The sequence below is a fragment of the Cervus canadensis genome, chromosome 32, assembly GCF_019320065.1.
Source record: "Cervus canadensis isolate Bull #8, Minnesota chromosome 32, ASM1932006v1, whole genome shotgun sequence".
Classification (NCBI taxonomy): domain Eukaryota; kingdom Metazoa; phylum Chordata; class Mammalia; order Artiodactyla; family Cervidae; genus Cervus; species Cervus canadensis.
In genome coordinates this window covers 34,226,579-34,247,404 of record NC_057417.1, presented here as the reverse complement: position 1 = coordinate 34,247,404, position 20,826 = coordinate 34,226,579, and the positions used below count along the sequence as shown (strand labels likewise).

Below are 20,826 nucleotides of genomic sequence, written 5' to 3'. Positions count from 1 at the left end.
AAAGCAGGAGACACCGGTTCCACCCCCAATCTGGGAAGATCCCGCAGGCTGTGGAGCCACTAAACCGGTGAGCCACCACTCAGGGGCTTATAGCCCGTGCTCTAGAGTCCAGGAGCCACAACTACTGAGCCCAACGTGCTGCAACTACTTAAGTCCTCTCCCCTAAAGCCAGGGCTCCGCAACACAAGAAGCCACCGCAATGACATGCCTACGCACTGCATTGAAGAGTAGTGCTCCCCTGGCCCGCAGCCAGAGAAAAACCCTCACAGCAAGGAAGATCCAGCACAGCCAAAAATAAACAAATAAATAAATATGTAAATAAGACAATTTCCTGTCTCCTTCACTCCCCCGCTTCCAGGGCCCGGCAGCGCGACCTCACCGCCGAGTGACTGAATGAGACATGGCTTCATCAGAAGGCAACTCATTCACCCGGAGGAACCATGAACAGCTGACCGTAAAAGTCTCGGGGACAAACAGTGGAAACGGTTGCACGAAATATGAATGCACTTACTGCCCCGTGGTACACTAAACATGGTTAGAGGCAATATGTCATGTGTATTTTTACCCCAACTAAAAAAAAAAAAAAAAACAGTAAGAACCACGAGGGGAGTGCTGACGATGCGTCGGGCACCTCGCTCAGCACCATACATTTGAGTCTCGCTAGCTCCCTGCAGGACGAAGTCACGGCCCTACTGATGGACTTAGAGACAACCGCAGAGAGAGGTTCAGTCACTTGCTCAAGGCCACACAGGGCCTGCCATAAGGATGCTCTGCAGGCAGTCACTGCTAGCGAGCCAGCCCAGGAGACAGCAGGTGCTGGCCGGGAGGTCCGGAGCGGCTGCAGCAGCGCGCTGGCCTCGAGCGCCCGGCCGCACAGGATTGGCTGCTGGGAAGGGGGCGGGGCTCCCGGCGGCCGGGGGCGGGGTCGCTCCGAGCCGTAAATACGGCGCCACATGGCAGGGGCTGGGGAGGCCCGGGGGCGGTGCGGAAGGCGCAGGCGCATTGCGTGGGGGTGCGATTCGGCCTCCCCGGCCCCTCCGCGGCCGTGACTTCTCGCGAGAGGAGGAGCAGGGGGCGGGGCCGGTGGAGAGGAGGTGTCGAGAGGCGCCGCCGGTCGCGAGGCGTTGGAGGCGCGAGCTGCGGCGCGAGGTGAGGTGATGCGAGGGGACGTGAGGGGCACGCGAGGTGAGGTGAGCGGCGAAATGAGGGGTGCAGGGTGAGGTGAGGCGAGGGGCGCGGGGCCTGGGTGGCGCCGGCGAGCCGGGGCTGGTCCTGCCCCCTCAGCCGCCGGGGCAGGTCCAGCGCAGCCCCGGGCCGAGCCCCCGCGCCGTCGCTGTGTGACCTTGGCCGGGCTCGCACCGTCTCTGAGCCCCAGTCCTGCGGGGGTGAAAGAGACCTGGACCGGGCGCTGGAGCTCGCGGCCGGTCAACTCCTGCCGTCGGGGCTGGCCCCCGCCCGTTTTGGCTGCTGGGCATCGATCCTGAAGGGGGCCGCCGGGGGCGGCGGCGGCGGCGGCGGCGGCCGGAGAGTCTTCGGCTTCCCCCATCGGGCTGGTCGGGAGCTTGGAGCGGGAGCAGGCGCTCGGAGCTCCGGCGCGGGGCCGGGCGCCCCGGGCGCACGCGTCCCTCCACCAGCCTCTTGCAGGGGGGGCCCGCCCAATGCCCTGGGCCATCCGAGGCCGCGGGCATTCCCCCGTCCCGCTGACCGCCAGCCTGAACTGCAGCCCTGGCCGAGGCGGGCGCGTCCTGGAAGAGCACCACTCAGATGAGCCTTTGCTCCAGAAACAGCGCGAGGAAGCCATGTATTAGTCGCGAACAGTAGGACTTATATCTTCCACTTGGGCTCGCAGCCACCAAGACATCTCCGGCGAGCCTTTGGCTGGAGCCGAGGTTCCGTCTGGCGCGGAGCACAACAAGCCATAGTGTTCCTGTGATTATTGAATTATTTATTTTATGATTCGACGTCGGAGAGACTCGGGAGACCTGGGATGAATGAGAATGTGGATTGGGGGAGAGTGGATGCAAGCGCATCTCTAAGGAGACTGTCCCCTAATGTGTGGGTCCAGGCAGGGGGCAGCTGAGAAGCTGCTCAGCTGGTCCTCACCTGCCCCCAAACCAGGACACAGTCTAGCCCTTCTCTGTGAACATCTGGTGTTGGGAATGTAAGACAGGGCTGGTGTCAGGATCAGAAAGGAGATACTAGGAAGGTTTTTTAAAATTGAAGTATAATTGATGTAGCATTGTGTAAGTTTAAGATGTGCAGAGTGTTGATTTGATGCACTTATATATTGCAACACGAGTACCACAGAAGTGTCAGCCAACACCTAGGAAACTGTTGCCTGAAGGCAGCACTGCTGAGAATTTAGAGAGTGCCTGCATGGAAACGCATGGATGTTTCCTTTTCTTGCCAGATGGTTTCTAAGACTTTGGGCTGGTGTTTTCAAGCCAGCAGGGCTGTTCGCTGTCACTCGGTGTGCACCTCTTTCATCATCTGAGCAAACAGTGAGCCTCTCATCCTTTGTAAGATGCCAAGTAGGGCTAGAAGCTGGTAATATGGCTAGCCTGACTGTAACACCCTGCGATTAATGTTGTCATCTAGGTGTTTACAAAGTGTGAAGAAAGAGGGAGCAGCTAAACTCGTTGTTAGGTGTTGCAGAAGTTTTCCATAGTGGAGATGACAGGAGTTGGGCCTTGAAAGATGAGTGAAGTTTGGGGAGAACATTCCAGGGTGTGTGAAAACGAGGAAGTGAATGGAATGTTTGACGGGAGGGAGCAGTGAGCCCCCTGTGTTGATTGGAGGGTGGGGTTTGAGGATTGAAATGCAAGCTAAGGCCAGAAAGAGGTTTCTGATCGAAGGGCCTTGAGTGCTTTGCCAGGGAGCTTGGACTTTGTCCTCTTGGTGAGGGGTAGTCAAGGTTTGGGGTGGGCTGTGAAAGATGTGTTTTAGAGAAGTAACCCTAGTGAGAACAGAGAAATGGGTCCAGGGTATCAGGAGATGGAGACTGAGTTGGGTACAGTTGTAGGGGGCATGGGTCAGAACGGTGGCTGAGAGTCAAGAAGGGCGTCAGCTTGAAAGAAGCAGGAGAGTCGACACTACGACAGCACTCTGAGATGTGGTGAGAGGGAAAGGAAAAAGGCAGAAGTAACCAGGATGTCTCATGTGGGTGCTGAGGAGGGGCCGGTACCTGAGCTAGGGAATACTGGAGCACATGTGGAGAAGGAAGGGGCTAAAATGCATTTGATTTTTGGACTTGTGAAATTTACAGTATTTGTGGGCCGTCCTGGGTGAGATGTGCTCTTGGAGAGAAAGAATGTGCCCGGGGAGGGAATCCTGGGGAATGCCAGCAGGAAAGGGGTAGATGGCAGAAGAGGAGCACGTTGGATGGTTGCCAGAGGAAATGCAGCTTACTGTCATTATTGCATGGTCACTAAGGCTAGTGGGTGGTTCTCTTCCAGAAAGGTCTCAGGTTAAAGTGCCATTCCTGGATAAGAGACAGGATATTGATAATACTGAAACAAATGCTGCTAGTTTGTAGTTTTTTAAAACTAACATCTTCAGTTTCAGTTTTTAGATTGTTTCTTTTTCTTCAGAGAGGAGTGGCTAGTTTCAGAGTACTTAGTGGGTCTGTGGCTGCAGCCAAGCTCATGGTTCACCAGTCATTTGCCAGCAGATGTGCTTAATGATAACTGACTCAGTAACTCAGCACTTCCTGGACTTAACCAAGGTGGTGGTTTCTGTAACTTTTTAGAGAACTGCATTTCAGAGAGGAATAGGAAACAGTGGGTGTAGTTGAATGGGGAAGAAGGGGTGGACAGAACACAAGAGGATGAAGTGAATGGAGCCTGTGTGGCTCCCAGAATACTATCAATTGGTACTTCTCCTTCCAGGTAGGAGAATGGAACAATCTTTGGGGAAAGTGAGTAGCCTGAGAAAGGATCTAAAAATAATGACATCAGGGGCCCACAGTAAGGAGGCCCAATTGGATCACTCACTAACAAAGCTCATAGTTAATAATAATAACTCCCTTCTAGAGTCCAAAGCTTCCAGGTTCTTTTAATCCCCTTCCCCTTAAATAGGACTGGATAACCAGGGACAAGTGAAGAAACCTCTGATTGGGAAGACAGAGATCATAACACACACTTGGAAGCAGTAGAGAGTATGCCGGAAGAAAACTTAAAAAGCATACTGTCACTAATACACACATGGAGATGGAAAACATTTCATCAGTAGGCAAGAACAGGATGCTCTCTTTTTGTGTATGTTATTGGAGTCTGGTTGCTTTACTGTGTTGTGTTTCTGCTGTGCAGCAAAGTGAATCAGCCACACTTATGCATATATCCCCTCTTTCCTTGGGTTTCCTTTCCATTTAGGAACAGGTCACCACAGAGGATTGAGGATTTTTTTTGTTTTAAAGGAGCATTCAGAAATCCGAAAAGATGACTCATGTGTATAAATACAGTGGAAGAAATAAAAAGCTCAGTAAGTGAAGAAGAAGTTGACAGCTCAGGAAATAGAACAACAGCAAAAAGAGAAGGAAAATGAGAGAAAAAAGAAAATTAAATGGTCATATTAGGCGGTTTACATAGTAAGAGTTTCAGCAAGAAATAAAATGGGATAAAATCATCCACAAAAGTATAAGGTAAATCCTAAAACCAAAACTTCCTCCTTTGAAGGGGCCCACTGAGTGACCAGCACCACAGACGAAAATGCAGGTTCACTCACCTCGTCTGTTCAGTTCCCAGTTTGGATGTTCAGAGTGTGGGGAGCAAGTTTGTACAGGGAGGAATACTGAATTTCTGGTAGTGACTAGTGAGAGTCTGGAAGCAAGGAGCTTATTTGAAAGTGCAGCTGAAGGTGTGTGTTGCAGAACTTCCGTGGTGAGAGTTCACATGGAGAGAAACCATGCACACTCTCTGCAAGGCACACTGCTGTGAAATCTCAGAACTCTGGACTAAGGAGATTGTGTTGACTTCTAGAGAAAGAACAAAGACAGGCCACCAACGGGTCAACACAGGATGGAGCAGAATGGCTTGGGAACCATCTACAGGAGCATTGGAAGCTAGGAGGCAAGAGAGCATTACTTTCAAAATTCTGAAGGGAAGTATTTTACCTTGAATTCTAAAATCAGGCAAAGAAGGGTAGAATAAAGATATTTTCACACTTGCTCCAAAAATTTGTCTCTCATGTATTTTAAAGAAATGACTGGCAAGCATACTTTCCCAGAATAAGGTGGGGAATCTGGAAAGTCAGAACTAGAGGAGACAGAATTATCCTCAGAGAAAAGGTGAAAAGAATCTGCTGGGTAGGTGGAGAAGCTGGGATACCAGCCAAGCCAGGCACTGGGTAAGGAGAGCAGGTATCTTATGACTTGAGCCTCTATGTTTCCTCAAAGGGATTTTGTGGGGAAGATGAAAGACCGGGTCCCTGGTGCTCTGAAACATCTGGAGAGGAGATTTAGACGGTTGGCAGAGTTGGGGTTGTAGTAGTGGTAAGTACATAGAAAACAAAGCAAATGAAAGCATGAGACTATTAACAAGTTCCAGGGAAAATAAGCTGTTGTGCAGGAAAGAAAAATAATTATGGTGTACTGCAAGGCTTTGCTGTGAATAGCCTTTGCGCAACGGTAATAATTTATGTAAACATTGAATATCGCTCTCATTAAAATGATGATATGCCTGTATGGAGGAGGCGTGGAGATGAGCGTGGCATGGTTGTTTGAAGGGCTGATGGAGGAAAGAAAGACTACATTTCTGCCTGCCACCTGCCACTACTTGGGGAAGTCAGTGGATGATGCCCAAGCTGAACTATTCGATTATCACCCAGGGCAATTACTTAGAGGCAGGTGGTAACACCAAAAGAGACAGCTAAGAATGAGGGAGGGACTTCCCTGGCAGTCCAGTGGTTAAGACTCTGTGCTTCTACTGCAGGGGTACGGGTTTGATCCCTGGCCAAGGAACTATGATCGCACATGCTGTGTGGCCAAAAACAAATAAGAAAGATGGAGGTGGGTAACAGGAAAGCAGGGACTGGGGGCTGTGTTTATAGTTAATTCTGGTGATGAGGTAATCCTTTAACATACAGACATAATGTTGATCAAAATAAAGACAAAGCAGTAAGCTTCCTACTCCAATGAAAGAAGAGGCCAGACTCTGGGTGTTCTGTGTGCAGCTGGATCACTCACCAGGCTCTTTCTTATGGGGAGAGTTTACTTGTTCTTATTTCCTCTCCATTATTGTTATTGTTCTCAGTATCCTGTCTCTTGGCTGTGGTCCCATATCAGAGATTTGGTGCTATCTTTAGCTTTTTTCTTTTAACTTGTTAAGGAATTTTATTCATGGGGTTCTTGTGGCAAGAATACTGGAGTGGTTTGCCATTCCCTCCTCCAGTGGATCATGTTTTGGCAGAACTCTTCACTATCACCTGTTGGGTGGACTTGCACAGCATGGCTCATTGCTTCATTGAGTTATGCAAGCCCCTTTGCCATGACAAGGCTGTGATCCAAGAATCTGAGCAAACTCTGGGAGATAGTGAAGGACAGGCAAGCCTGGCATGCTGCAGTCAACAGTCAGATACCACTTAGTGACTGAAAAATTAACAACAAAAGGAATTTAAAACATATCCAAAAGTAGAAATGATAATATTATTATCTCTTCTTTACCTATCACTGAGTTTCAGCAATTATGAAATCAGAGTCAGTCATGTTTATCTGTTTTTGTTAGCATAATAACTCTTTATTGAGCATCTAGCTCAATATTCCAAGCACTATTCATAGCCTTGAGACTACAACTATGACAAACTTTGAAGGGTTAAGTACCTCCCTTCTAAAGTTTATATTCCAGTCCAGATAGATAGTAAGCAAATATACTAGTGACTATTTAATATGCAGTTCAGTAGGTGATGACAAATGACACGGAGAAGAAACAGGTATGGAGGATGGACTGGCAGGGTGGGGAGTGATCAGGGAAGCCCTCGCTAATGTGGTGAGGTGCCGAGGTGAGCCACAGGATTCCTGGGTGTGAGCCGTTCAGGCAGTGGGAGCCTGGCTGGTGCAGGGCGTGGACAGTGAGGAGGCCACTGTGGCTTGAGTGGGGCCAGTGACGGGGAGTGAGAGGCATGGGGGTGTGGGACCCCAGTCCTGCAGGGCTTGTCACAGGCCATCGTAAGGACTGGAAATGGAAGACATTGGACCCCAGTGATTGAATTTTGAGCAGAGCCATGACGTGATCTCACTTTTGGCAGAATAACCATGGCTACATTATATGGACACGAGAGCAGAGGTGGGGAGACCAGGTCGGAGGCTGTTGGAGTAACGCAGGTGAGAACTGGCTGAGAAAGGTTAGGGTCTGCGTATATTAAGAAAGTAAAGCCCTTAATCAGGTTTTTCAGCTAACCATAGTGAAATTTATTATCTATTTTCCCTTGAAGTAATTTCTTTGAATTGACTTAACTCTGGGAAATGAGTTATTGTTTGGATTCCAGAGTCAAGTACCTTGCAACAAGTATTTGAGTCCTGTGAGGAATACAGAAGAAATGGTAAACATGATCCCTGTCTCCCAAGAACCTGAAATCTAATTTGGGAATATGGGACCGGAGTGCCTACCTTAATAACCTGACTACTTGTGAGGCTCTCCCTGGGCTCAGACTCCAGGGATGAAGACATCAATGTCAGCAGATGGCCGTCTGTGCTGTGGCCAGCTCTGTGGGAAGTTACTTTATTTCAAAGGCCAAGTTTGGCTCAGTGTTCGTTCAGGTCTTCTGGGATGAACATCAACCTTTGGTTCTCATCAATGTTACCATTTATTACTTATTTTTATTTGGATACGCTGTCAGATTTAGTTCTCAGGGTTAACTGAATACAAGTGAAGTAAATTTTACAAGCAAATAAACCCCCAGTGCTGGTGGCATGAAGTGGAAACATGCCTTTCAGTAGAGGTTTTAATCCAGCACCAGAGCATCAGTTGTAGGGCTGGGTGATAGAGGGTGCAGAGAGTAAATGTTGATTCCACTAACAAACTTTCCAGATTTCTGTTGACTGCAGTGATGAGAACCATGGCGAATTATTTGCCTTATATAGTGTTTGCAAAGCTGTATAAGAAGTAGATAGTTTCTGGTCTCTTTGCTAGTAGCAGAAATAAATAAAATTTGAAACATTCTTGGACTTCTTAATGAAGGTCATGTCATTTGATTTAAGGCTCAGAAGTTGGTTATTTGGACAAGGAGAAGCGAATTCTCTCAGAAATAAAAGTGATAAAAATTTGAGTGCATAGAAAAACCAACTAATTCCACATTAAGTATTTCCTGAGAGGCTGGTAGAGTTGTAGTAGTTGGGAATATAGGCCCTAAAATCAGTTGTCAAATACCAGCTTTGAGCAGTGGTAGCTGTTCACAGTTGGGCAACTTGCCTGGCTATTTTGCCCTAACTCTATCAAAATTACAGTGGAGATCAAATAACTTCAGATATGCAGACCTTATATCAACACTTTGGAAAGCATATTAGCTACTGTTTTTTTATTATAAAATTAATTAAAATCATACATTCTTCTCTGCTAATAACTGGATATTGATAGATAGCATGACTAATAATAAAAATAATGTTATATTTGAGAGCCAGATGAAACAGAAAGATAAGTAGGGCCAGTGGTATAGTCTAAAGAACATGCTTTACTGTTTTACAAAACATTTAGCTGATATTTTCTCATTTTCTTTTTTTTAAAATTTTTATTTATTTATTTTTTATTTTCTCATTGTCATCCTCTCAGTAGCTCTGAGTGGCAGAAAGACCTTGATTATTCTTGTTTTATAGGTAAAGAAGTAAAACTCAGACTTAAAGAAATATCCCAGGCCACTCAGCAGAGACTGGACTGGGCCTCAGAATTCTTGTCCTTTTCTTCCCAATCTCTAAATGTGTGTGTAGGACTTCAGTGCTGGTGTTTTTATCCTGTATGGTAGAAGTAAGTGACAGCTGGTTAGTTGCATAGAGTTTACGCTGAAAAGTTTTAACTCTTGGAGATTGAATTAATAAGACCGCTCACATTTTTCCCCCTTGCAGTCAAATGCATTGAGGTATAATTTACGTGCAATAAAAGGCACGCATTTTAAGTGTAAACTTCCATGACAGATATACCCACCTGTGTAACCACCCTTACAGACAATGGAATAGAAAACTTCCCTCACCCACATTTCCCCCTGTCCCTTGGCAGTTGATGATTTCTGTTACTAATTTTGCCTTTTATAAACTTGATAAGTGAAATCATGTGGTATGTACTCTTGTGTCTGGGTTCTTTTGTTTAGTGTAATATCTGCAGGATTTATCTGTGTGGTTGCATGTGTTGATGTGTGAATCATGGTTCATTCTTTATTATTGTTGAATAGTTTTCTCCTGAATGAGTATACCAGTTTGTTGATTCATTCACTTGTTGGTGGACCTCTGGGTTGTTTTCAATTTGTAGTAATTTTTAATAAAGTCACAATGAACATTCTTGTACAGATCTTTGTGTGGACAGTAATTTCATTCATGTCTTTGGTGTTATATCTAAAAAGGTATCACCATATGCAAGGTCGTTTAGGTTTTCTTCTAGGAGCTTTAATAGTTTTGCATTTTAAATTTAGGTCTATTATCCATTCTGAGTTAATTTTTGTGAGGGGTGTAAAGTCTGTGTCTAGATTCCTTTTTTTTTTTTTTAACATGTGGATGTCCAGTTATTCCAGCACCATTTGTTGCAGACTGTCTTGTTCCATTGTATTGCCTTTGCTCCTTTGTTAAAAATAAGTTAGCTATATGGGGATCTGTTTCTGGCTCTCTGTGCTGTTCCACTGATCTATTTCTCTATTCTTTGCCAATCTACACCATTTTGATTACTGTAGCTTGGTGGTAAATCTTGAAGTCTCATAGCATCAATCTTCCAGCTTTATTCTTCTCCTTCAGTATTGTGTTGGCTACTCTGGGTCTTTTGCCTCCACCTACAAACTTTAGGAAGAGTTTGTTGATGTCCACAAAGAACTTGCTGGGATTTTGGTTGGGATTAATCTGTAGATGGAGCTGGGAAGAACTGACATCTTGACAATATTGAGTCTTCTTATCCTTAGCAGTTTGCACATAGAATATCTCTTCATTTATTTAGTTCTTCTGATGATTTCATTCATCAGAATTTTTCAGTTTTCCTCATAAAGACCTTGTACATATTAAATTTAAACCTAAGTATTTTATTTTGGGAAGGTGCTAATAAATGGGATTGTGTTTTTAATTTCAAATTCCACTTGTTCATTGCTGATATATAGGAAAATGGTTAACTTTTGTATATAAACCTTGTGTCCTACAAACTTGCTCTAATCACTTGAGCCTGTAAAATTTTATAATTGAAAAATGATAATCTAAGATTCATATATCATATTTTGATGGTCAGTTTGATTCATCTTTAAATAGAATCCCTAAGCTTAATTCTAGAACATCTGCTGTTATGGATCTTATAGAACCTTCCAGGAAGTGAAAAATTGGCTTGATATTTTTAAATACAATCTTTTTGACTTTTTTTAATGTTTCAGCATAAAAAAAAACTGGTCTGTATACAAAAAAAGTTGGTATCAATTTTTTTCATGATAACCAAAATAGAGAACTAACTCCAAAGTTCGTCGGTTGGTAAATGGATAAACAGGTAGTGGTTTATCCATATAGCAGGTACTGTTCAGCCATGACACAAGCAACATCTTAGACAAGTCTCAGAAGCATCTTGTTAAGTGAAGGAAACCAAATACAAGCACCTGCTTCCTGTGTAATTCCATTTCTGTGACATTCTAAGAAGAGGCAGGACTACAGGGAAGATAACAGATTGGCAACTGCCTGGAGCTGGATATTGGGGAGGGTGCAAGAACTTTGGGGGATGATGGGAATGTTCTGTGTCTTTAACACTGTTCATTTGCCCAGACTCATCAGACTGCAGTTTAAAAGAGTGCATTTTATTGTGTATAAATCATACCTCAGTAATCTTCACTTAGGGAAAAAAAAAAGCAGAGGTGCTAATGTGATTTAACCAGGAAAGAACAGTCTTTTAAACAAATCAGGTGCTGGAACAGCAAGATATCTATAAGGGGAAAAAAACAATCTCAGCGTCTCCCTCTGGAATACTTGTATTAGATATTCTACACTGGCTGAAATTCTCTGCATTTAACATTCCTTTCCACAACACCAGATCCATTAATTTCCATTTATTACCACTCACTGTTTAATTCTCACTGGTTTGATCATTTGTGTCTATAATATGTAGTAAATACACAAACACACACAGACCCACAAACCCCAGTCCAAATGACAAAATAAATATTCATATATCAGTGAGGGCTCTCCAGAGAAACAGAACCCCAGTAAGGGGTGTGTGTGTGTCTGCGTGTGTATTTATCACAAGGAATTGGCTCCCATGGCATGGAGGCTGAGGAGTTCAGACCCAGGGAGCCACTGGTGTGTTCCAGTCTGAGTCTGAAGACCTGAGAACCAGGAACGCCAGTGGGGAGGGTTCCCGCATTTGTCCGAGTCTGAAGGCAGGAAACCAATGCTCCAGCTCAAAGACAGTCAGGTAGAGAGAGGGAGTTCTCTCTTCCCTTGCCATTTTGTTTTATTCAGGCTTTCACCAAAGTGGGTGAGGCTAACCTACGCTGGGGAGGGCCATCTGCCTTACTCAGCCTACCGATGCAAACATGAATCTCATGCAGAGTCACCCTCACAGACACGCCAGCGTGTGGGACCAACTACCTGTGCAGCCATAGCTCAGTCAAGTTGACGTGTGAAATTAGCACACACCGCTGGACCTTCCTGTATTGTTCTGCCATTAAATTGTGGGAAACGCCCTTACATGCGTCTGAATGTGGGTCTGGCCACGTGGCCCTCGCTTTCAGAGGTTTTGGGGTGACATGCTCCTGAGTGTGAGGGAGGTCGGCCCTCAGCTCTGTGCCATGGACTGCCCCATCTTTCTGGACTCCTGTCTGTCGTTGGCATGACGGCTTCTTCAGACCAGCAGCCGTAGGTGGGCAGCCAGCTTGCTTGGGGTGCTTGCCTCCAGGGGTGGCCACGTCTGCTCTGGCATCATACCCTGCCCTGTGTGAGCAGAAATGTTCAGCAGGCCCCCCTTGGGCCCAGAAACTCTCTACCTCGCCACAGTGTTCTGCTTTAGTAGAAAACCAGCCCTCCAGGGATGAGACTTCTAGCTCAAGTTTGCTGTTGGTCCTGTTGCTGGAGGCAAAAGCTGGAGACCGACGTGGAGCCTTTCCTCTGTGAAGGCTCTTCTTGCTCTGCTTCTTCAAAACTGGTGGGGCTTTTTGTTGACTGCTTTTTGAAATACTGGGAGGTTTATGTTCAGAAATAATGCCCTTATTTTATGAATGAGAAATTACTTTATGTGGTCACTGTTGTTCTCTGACATGTTTTTGAAGCAGTCCCTGGTTCTCAGCGGGCTTCCCCAGTGGCTCAGCAAATCCTCCTACAATGCAGGAGATACAGGAGATGCGGGTTTGATCCCTGGGTCAGGAAGATCCCCTGGAGGAGGGCATGGCAACCCACTCCAGTATTCTTGCCGGGAGAGTCCCGTGGACAGAAGAGCCTGGCAGACTGCAGTCCACGGGGTCGCCCAGAATCGGACACGACTGAAGTGACTGAGCACGCACGTCGGTTCTCAGCCTGGCTTTCCCTGTCATTCTGCTCTCTCCCCCAGAGGATGGGGACGTGTTACCTGGATTATCCGGCTTGAGCTGCCCAGGCCACTGGACCAGGAGTTCCCAGATGTCCTGCTCCCTTTTGAAAAGTAAAGCTTGTTGCTGGCAGTGCTGTGTGATAGTCTTGACTCAGTTTGCCTCTCTGCTCTCTCGTCGCAGTTCTAAGAGGCTGTGTACTTGTCTCCGTGCATGTTTTGAGGCAGCCACGGTCCTTCCTCCCAGAGGACTGCTCTCACAGGCCATTTAATGCGCACAGCCCGGCGGGTTTCCACCACCGCTGCTTTTGTGGCTTGTTTGAGGTTAGCGATGACAACACAAAGGACTGCCCTTGTTCTGTGATGTTAAAAATGAACCGTGGCCTCAGCCTCATGGGTCAGCACTGCCTCACTTGGTGTATAGGCACGCAGCCCTGTGGTGTAGAAGGGCTGCAAGGGGCTGTGACGTGGCAGGACTCCGGGGCAAGACAGGGCTTCTGGACCAGTCTCCCCAGTGAGTAACCAGGTGCAGGGTTTCCGCTGTCCCAAGGAGAAGACCTGTCCTGTTTTTGTGCAGTAACCCCAATTATAAATTTCTAGAACTTTAGTGTTCGCTTAATAAACAGGTTGCAGGTAGAGTCGCCTGTGGGGCTTTTGCACTGTGCAAGTAACTTGTGGCCCCAGCAGCAGGCTCCGCAGTCGGCCTCTGACAGCTCACTGCTACAGTTAGGCCTTGCTTTAGTTTTTACCCACTGTCCGACATTTGCCTTATTCATGCAGCATTGCCTCTTGGAAATTCCTCCACAAGTCGACTGTTATAGCTCTAATTCATTTTTCTTCCTCCAGTGTTTTCTTTGTGGTAAAATACACATAACATGAAACTTACCACCTTGGCCATGTTTAAGTGCACAGCTCGGTGACATTAGCACATTCATGTTCTTGTGCAGCCATCACCACCATCCGTTGTGAGCACTGACTTCATCATCCGAGACTCAGACTGTGCCCACTGAACACTGACTCCCCACCCCCGGCCCTGCCCCTGGCCCTGGCTCTTCTACTTTCTGTCTCTATGAATCTGAGTCCTTTAGGAACCTCATGTAAGTGCACATACAGAATTTGTCTTGTCTGTGACTGTGACCGTGTCTTTTCCTTGCAATTATTAGTAAAGAGAGTCAGGGTTTAGGCACTGGCATTTATTAATGTGCATATACTACTTCTTGGTTGAAAAATAAAGCATTTAGGTCATCAGGCCAGGTGGTTCTTTGCATTATAAACATGCGGCTGATCTGTGCCTGTGTCCACAAGATGTGCCCGTGGCTCAGCATCACCTCTATTCTGTTTGTTGGTCTTAATATTAAAAGTGAAAACTGGTCTCTTAAGTCACCTGACATCTTAAGTTACTTTTTCCCTTTGCTGCTTTCTCAGGCTGTAGCAAACTTTTTTTTTTAATATGGTTTCATCTTCATCTTTATAAACTGTTCATCCTGGCACATCCTTGAGAAGGGATGGTCTTGAAAACTTCAGTGACATGGGTACTTATGATTTAGTTTAAAAATAGGCTGTAAAAGTGTGTGATTATAACCATTACCACTAAAAGGGTATTGAAAGCTATTGCAGTGTTGCTGCTTCTTGTCTCACTCACACCCACTCGCCGGGAGCCAGCTAAAGTCCCAGCGGCAGTTGCGCAGGAGACAGCACGATGCCTCACCTGCAGCCCTGTTTCGTGGTTTTTGTGGTGTGCTTGTTACCTGTATAATGTGTGGTCATTATATGTTGCTGCTCAGTTGCCAAGTTGTGTCCAACTCTTTGCAACCCCATGGGCTGCAGCATGCCAGGCTTCCCTGTCCTTCACTGTATCCCAGAGTTTGCTCAGATTCATGTCCATTGAGTCGGTGATGCCACCCAACCATCTCATCTTGCGTCACCCCCTCCTCTTCCTGCCCTCAGTCTTTCCCAGCATCAGGGTCTTTTCCAGTGCTTCAGTTCTTCGCATCAGGTGACCAAAGTATTGGAGCTTTAGCTTCGGCATCAGTCCTTCTGATGAATATTCAGGGTTGATTTCCTTTAGGATGGATTGGTTGGATCTCCTTGCTGTCTAAGGGACTCTTGAGCGTCTTTTCCAGCCCCACAGTCTGCTGATGTCTTTACCATGAGTATGTATCACTTTTCCATTAAAAAAAAAAAAAGTGAATTAAGAGTAAACAAAAGCTGCAAAGGTGAATAGAGATTGTCCTCAAATTTCTGCCTAATGAAAATGTGTTGGATACCAGGTGCGTAGTCTACTAGAAATGTAGACTCAGGTGCACACTGGGAGTTGTCCCAGTGTGTGCTCAGCATGGGACTCTCCTTTGGACTTCCCAGAGTGAGCTCCGTCCCTCTGTGCCCGGTGTCCATAGTGAGAGAAGTCCTGGACAGCTTAGAAAGCCGCCTGCTCTGGGTCTGGGCCCACGTACGGTTGTTAGGGTACTCCGTCCTTGGGCTTGACTCAGTTTCTGGTTTCCTCTTCTGAAGTTGCTCCCTCTGCCATGTGACAGCCCTCCACAAGGCTGAAGCCGCAGCACACACCTGGCTTCCCTCCTGAGCAGCCCTGCTCCCGGTGGCCCCGGCATCCACCGGTGCTGTGGGGGTGAAGGCTGAGCCCTGGCAGAAGCCTGCCCAGGTCACGCACTCCGTCGGCCTCTCACAGGGCCCAGCTCATGTGTCGGTTTGGATGATGTGACCGCAGCAGAAGGGGCTTGGGGTGGGGCAAGGGGGTCACATCACATGGGGAAGCTGACACCCCCCACCGGGCCCCCCACAAAACTCAGCTCACAGAGGGTGAAGAGGTGGAGAAGCAGACCCCTCCTATCTGGGCTGCAGGCTGGGAGAGGACCTTAATCGTTCACTTGGCCTCTGTTGTCTTCCAGCTTCCTCAGAGCACGGCGTCGCGTCTCTACTGGAAGTGGAAGTGAAAGGGTCCAGGGAAAGGCCCCTGCATCCATGGACACGATGACCAAAAGCCGGCTCTTCCGCCTGTGGCTGGTCCTGGGGTCTGTGTTCATGATCCTCCTGATCATCGTGTACTGGGACAACATGGGCCCCACCCACTTCAACCTGCACACGTCCCTCTCCAGGCCGCACGTGCTGAAGCCCTTCCCCAGCCCCAATTCAGCGCCCGGGGACGTCTTCACCTCCAGCCTCGAGATTTGGGAGAGCTTCGTCAGGGAGAAGCAGCGCCCCCTTTTGGGTAAAAGGGTGGAGCAGCCCTCCCTGCCGGCCTCCAGCAAGCCTGTGCTTGGCAACCTGGAGGAGAGCGTGAGGGGCTACGACTGGTCCAGCCACACTGCCCAGCAGAGTCCGGACCCGGATGGGCGGCAGGCCGAGCGGAGGAGCGTGCTGAGGGAGTTCTGCGCCAACGCCAGTTTCGTGTTCCCCACCAAGGAGCGCTCCTTCGACGACATCCCCAACTACGAGCTGAACCACCTCATCGTGGACGACCGCCACGGGGTCATCTACTGCTACGTGCCCAAGGTGGCCTGCACCAACTGGAAACGCGTGATGATCGTCCTGAGCCAGAGCCTCTCAGACCAGGGCACGCCCTACCGCGACCCCCTGGACATCCCCCGGGAGTACGTCCACAACTCCAGCACCCACCTGACCTTCAACAAGTTCTGGCGCCGCTACGGGAAGTTCTCCAGGCACCTCATGAAGATTAAGCTGAAGAAGTACACCAAGTTCCTGTTCGTACGTGACCCCTTCGTGCGCCTCATCTCGGCTTTCCGCAGCAAGTTCGAGCTGGAGAATGAGGAGTTCTACCAGAAGTTCGCCGTCCCCATGCTGAGGATGTACTCCAACCACAGCAGCCTGCCCGCCTCGGTCAGCGAGGCCTTCAGCGCCGGGCTCAGGGTGTCCTTCGCCAACTTCATCCAGTACCTGCTGGACCCGCACACGGAGGAGCTGGCGCCCTTCAACGAGCACTGGCGGCAGGTGCACCGCCTCTGCCACCCCTGCCAGATCGACTACGACTTCGTGGGCAAGCTGGAGACGCTGGACCAGGACGCCGCCCAGCTGCTGCGGCTCCTCAAGGTGGACCGGCTGCTCCAGTTCCCCCCGAGTTACCGCAACAGGACTGCCAGCAGCTGGGAGGAAGGCTGGTTTGCCAACATCCCCCTGGCCTGGAGGCAGCAGCTATACAAACTCTACGAAGCAGACTTTGTTCTCTTCGGCTACCCCAAACCTGAAAATCTGCTTAGAGACTGAAGGCGCTTGGGGAGATCCTGAACACCAAAAAAAAGTGCTTGTGTTGTTCCTTTCAACCTGAAGGAAGGGCCGGTGGTACCATCTTCCAGAGGATGGAGCAGTGGCCTGCCACATATATTTTTTTATGGCTTCGTTTCTCTCCTGGTGTGAATTCCACAGTGCTTGGTTGATGAGCCCGCTGGAAACACCTGGAACTGATCACACCCACACTCCAGTTTGTAAAATAACCTATGGTTTTGCAGTCTAGACTTACTGTTTACTGCCTCCCTGTATTCATTGAGTACTGTGTTAATATTGTTTTTTTAAGATTAATATATTTCAGATATTTAATATGAAAAGTGGAGAAGGAAGTGGTGGAGTAAAAGGTTATACCTGCTCCTGCCGCCTGCACTGTGGTTCTTCCGGTGGGGCAACACGCTCACGAGGGGCCCTGAGCAATGCTGTGGCCTGCGCTTAGGCCTCAGGGCCTCGATTTCAGGAAGGGAGGGTTCCTGGTTGTCTTCAGCAAAAAGGAGGACCTTAAGTTTACGATCAGGCCTTCCTGTATTTGTGCAAGGGCAGCACATCCTCCAAAAGTGAAAGCTCTTTTGTTGTTTAGTCGCTGAGTCTTGTCCGACTCTTTGTGAACTCATGGACCACCAGGCTCCTCTGTCCATAGAATTCTCCAGGCAAGAACACTGGAGTGGGTTGCCATTCCCTTCTCCATGGGATCTTCCCTACCCAGGGATCAAACTCGGGTCTCCTGCTTGGCGAGCGGGTTCTTTACCACTGAGGCAGTGGGGAAGCTCCGGGATTAGGTGATCCATGAGAAAAAGGAAGGCTGGGGTGTTTTCCTTGGGGAATTATTTCGTCTTGCATCATCCGGAGGTGATGCTAATGAAGACCCCTGGTTTGCACTTGTCCCTGCCTTTGCTTGAGTGGTTTAGATGAGAACCAGATTTCACCCGTCAGGCCTGCCGGAGGTGATTCCACTTGGCTGTCTTGGTCACCACCCGGAGGGCATCTGCTCGTGGTGATGGCACCATCACGCCCGCGGACCAGGATCTGCTGGGTGACTTTTGTCGGTGATGGGCAAACACGGCCTGTCTTCCTGCGTCTGCACTTGACGGATTTTGAGTGTGCGAGCTTGCAGTCCTGGTGGGAGGCTGGCAGGACTGTCAGCACGTGTGCTGTGCCTGGAGTGTATAGCTGAGAAGTACAGCTTAGGTCTCCGGGCCTTCAGAACGTCCCTGCTGCGGTGGGGACTGCGCACACTTCAGCCGGGTGCGGGCTTGAGTGGGGCGGCGCCGACCTCTGAAGGGAAGAAAGCTCCCTCGGAGGGGCAGGGGCACAGTGCCGGCCCGACGCTCAGCAGCGGTGCCCGGAGCAAGAGGATCTACAGACTGGGAACACAGAGGGTCAGCTCCAGCCCCATCCAAAACAGGGGAAGAGTGAAGTTCAAACCCCAGCCCACACACCTCCACCCTCGCCAGCACGGCCTCCGCGTGGCCCCGTGCTCCCTGCAGCGCCCCTCAACAGGAGTGGGGGCAGTGGGGGCAGCAGGGAGTGGAAGGCACACCCCCCCCAGACCCAGGGCACAGCGGTGTTCACTGGGCCTGTCGGAGAAGTGAAAACGGTGAAGAAAAGTCCAGCGAGAGATTGGAGGGTGGGGAGATGGGATTTCAAAGCACTCATCCGTGCACAGTCCCCACCTTGCCCACCTGGGCCCCACGGTCACTGGCTGCCAGTACTTTGTGTCCCTTCATCCAGCTCTGAGGCCGAACAGCCCCCTGGACACCAGAAGGGAAAAGCTGCGGGCTGGAGGAGACATGGGCTGAGCCATGATTCGGTGATGGATTTTTCCACCCCAGTCGCTGGAGGGCAGCGGCATCAGGCAGCAGACTGCTGGGTGGAGAGTTTGAGAAAGAAGTGTATGAAGTGAGGGATCCAAGACTCCTCCCGAGATCTGGACACCACCCCTGTTTACAGCGAGATGAGTGTCCTTAAGGAACAAGCAAGCACTTCTGTGGGCTCAGTTCAAACATCTGAGCTTCTTCCCAGGAAAATTCTAGCGGAAACTCTGGCTTTGACAAAACCACTCTTACTTCAAAGCCCTTTACAGAAATTGGGGGCTTAAAAACAATCCAGATGAAACAGTTTTGCCATTTCAGTTGGTTTTCTCCCAGAGTATCTTGCTTCCAGGAGGTTTCCAGAATACTTTGGTTTCAAAACTTTGGGGCACAAATTCGAAAAGTGGATTTAAAGTGTCAGGTTTCAAAGTCAGTCGGCTTTGGAAGTGGTCTGGATTTCTAAAAGGTTTGGTTGAAAAATGTTTGGGTTCTAAATTCTTCCAGAAATGTTTCCCAGAGCATGGAGTTCCCACAGCACTTCGGGAGAAGCGCCGGGCTGTCGTGGGGCGTTGTGGGGGGCGGACCAGCCTGAGCAGGGCCGTCCTGCCCTGGGCAGGGTCTGCTGCCCAGCCCGCAGTTAGGCAGGGGAAGGATCTGGGCGCAGCCGGTCTGGCTCCGGCAAACGTGTCTTCAGAAATCCCCTCCTGTGCGTCACTTCTCCTCCAGCCGTCCCCACCGGGCACTCTGCTAGTGGGTGCCAGTCTCTTTGCCAGAGGGCCCCTTTCATTCCTGACCTGGGGTGGTCCGTGGGTGTCATACTCCAAGGAGGAAAGTTGCCGTGAGACTAGACTTTCCAAGGAAGGAGGTCTAATTTGGGAAAAGGCATATTGATGGAAGCGCCAGGGCTTCCTGGAAGGTTCTTGTGAAGTCACGGGCTGGACCAGAATCCATAGTTATATGGATTATTGGCCCCACTTTGCAGATGGGGAAATTGAGACCCCGCGTGGCTGTGATGGTCTGTTCTGGCCCCGCCATTCCTCAGGAACCCAGGTGTTCCGACCCTACCTCCCGGCTGAGCCCTGCCCTTCAGCAGAGCACTTAGGAGCAGCGCCTGCCACCGAGGCACCTGACCGGCCTTCCCCCACCTGCCTTGTCTGCATGGGCTGTGCCTCTGACAGCAGGCCTTGGGGGCTTCAGTGTCAGGCCCAGCCTTTGGGAAAGCCTCCCTAGGAGGAGACACTGGCTGGGAGGAAGGCGACAGGCAGGGCCTCGGGATGGCTTGGCCCTCAGGCTGGTGACGATGGAACAGTGGGAAGTTGGCGGGAAGGACACAGCCGACAGCCCGCCGCGGTCCTGGGGTGGAGTGATGTGGGCGACAGAGTGTTGGCAGGGAGGCCCAGCGCAGAGGGGAGGGGAGAGGAAAAACCCAGCGGAGCAGCCCCGCCCTGGGTGTCAGCACCCGTCTGCGGAGCCAAGAGAGTCTTGCCTCAAATGTGTTAATTAATTTGGGGGCCTCTTCCTGTCCAGTGGAGCTCATGCCACATGGGCGGCAGCCAGGGAGGGCTGGGCACCCGGCACTCGGGGCTGCATCCTCACCGGCCAAGGTGGCGGGGCGCCCGCGGCCGCCTGCCCTCAGCGGCTGTGAGCTCTGCCCAGAGCAAGTTCTGATGCCCCGTGAGGGCCAGAACGAGGGCACAGTCAGAAGGGCGCCGTTCTAATACAGAGGTATTTGACCAAGGGCTTCCCTGGTGGCTCAGATGATAAAGAATCTGCCTGAAGTGCAGGAGACCCGGGTTCCATCCCTGGGTCAGGAAGATCCCTGGAGAAGGAAACGGCTACCCACTCCCAATATTGTTGCCTGGAGAATTCCATAGATATAGCAGCTGGGGTTCTAGTCCATGGAGTTGCAAGGAGTCAGACCTGACTGAGCAACTAACACTCACTGTCAACCAGGTATGGAGGGTGCGTGCCGCCCCCACACTCCCACAGCCTCCTGAAGGGGCGCCCCGCCGCAGGCGCTGAGAAGCCAGGCAGCCCTGAGCCCATCCCCAGCCCGGAGCTTCTGGCCGGGCTGAGGGACCCAC

At 49.6% G+C, this 20,826-nt stretch overlaps 1 protein-coding gene across 3 annotated transcripts; it reads left to right on the top strand.

Moving 5' to 3' along the window:
- The first annotated feature begins 998 nt into the window (after window positions 1–998).
- On the top strand, window positions 999–17,289 carry CHST12 (carbohydrate sulfotransferase 12). Of its 3 annotated transcripts, none has more exons than XM_043456089.1 (2): window positions 999–1,149; window positions 15,581–17,289. In XM_043456089.1, the coding sequence occupies exon 2, from the start codon at window positions 15,654–15,656 to the stop codon at window positions 16,911–16,913; it is 1,260 nt and encodes a 419-aa protein (XP_043312024.1). In that variant the 5' UTR covers window positions 999–1,149; window positions 15,581–15,653; the 3' UTR covers window positions 16,914–17,289. The 3 variants fall into 3 exon arrangements, with proteins under 3 accessions (XP_043312024.1, XP_043312026.1, XP_043312025.1); XM_043456091.1 differs by having other exon boundaries at window positions 1,051–1,185; XM_043456090.1 differs by having other exon boundaries at window positions 1,068–1,190.
- Window positions 17,290–20,826: the final 3,537 nt, after the last annotated feature.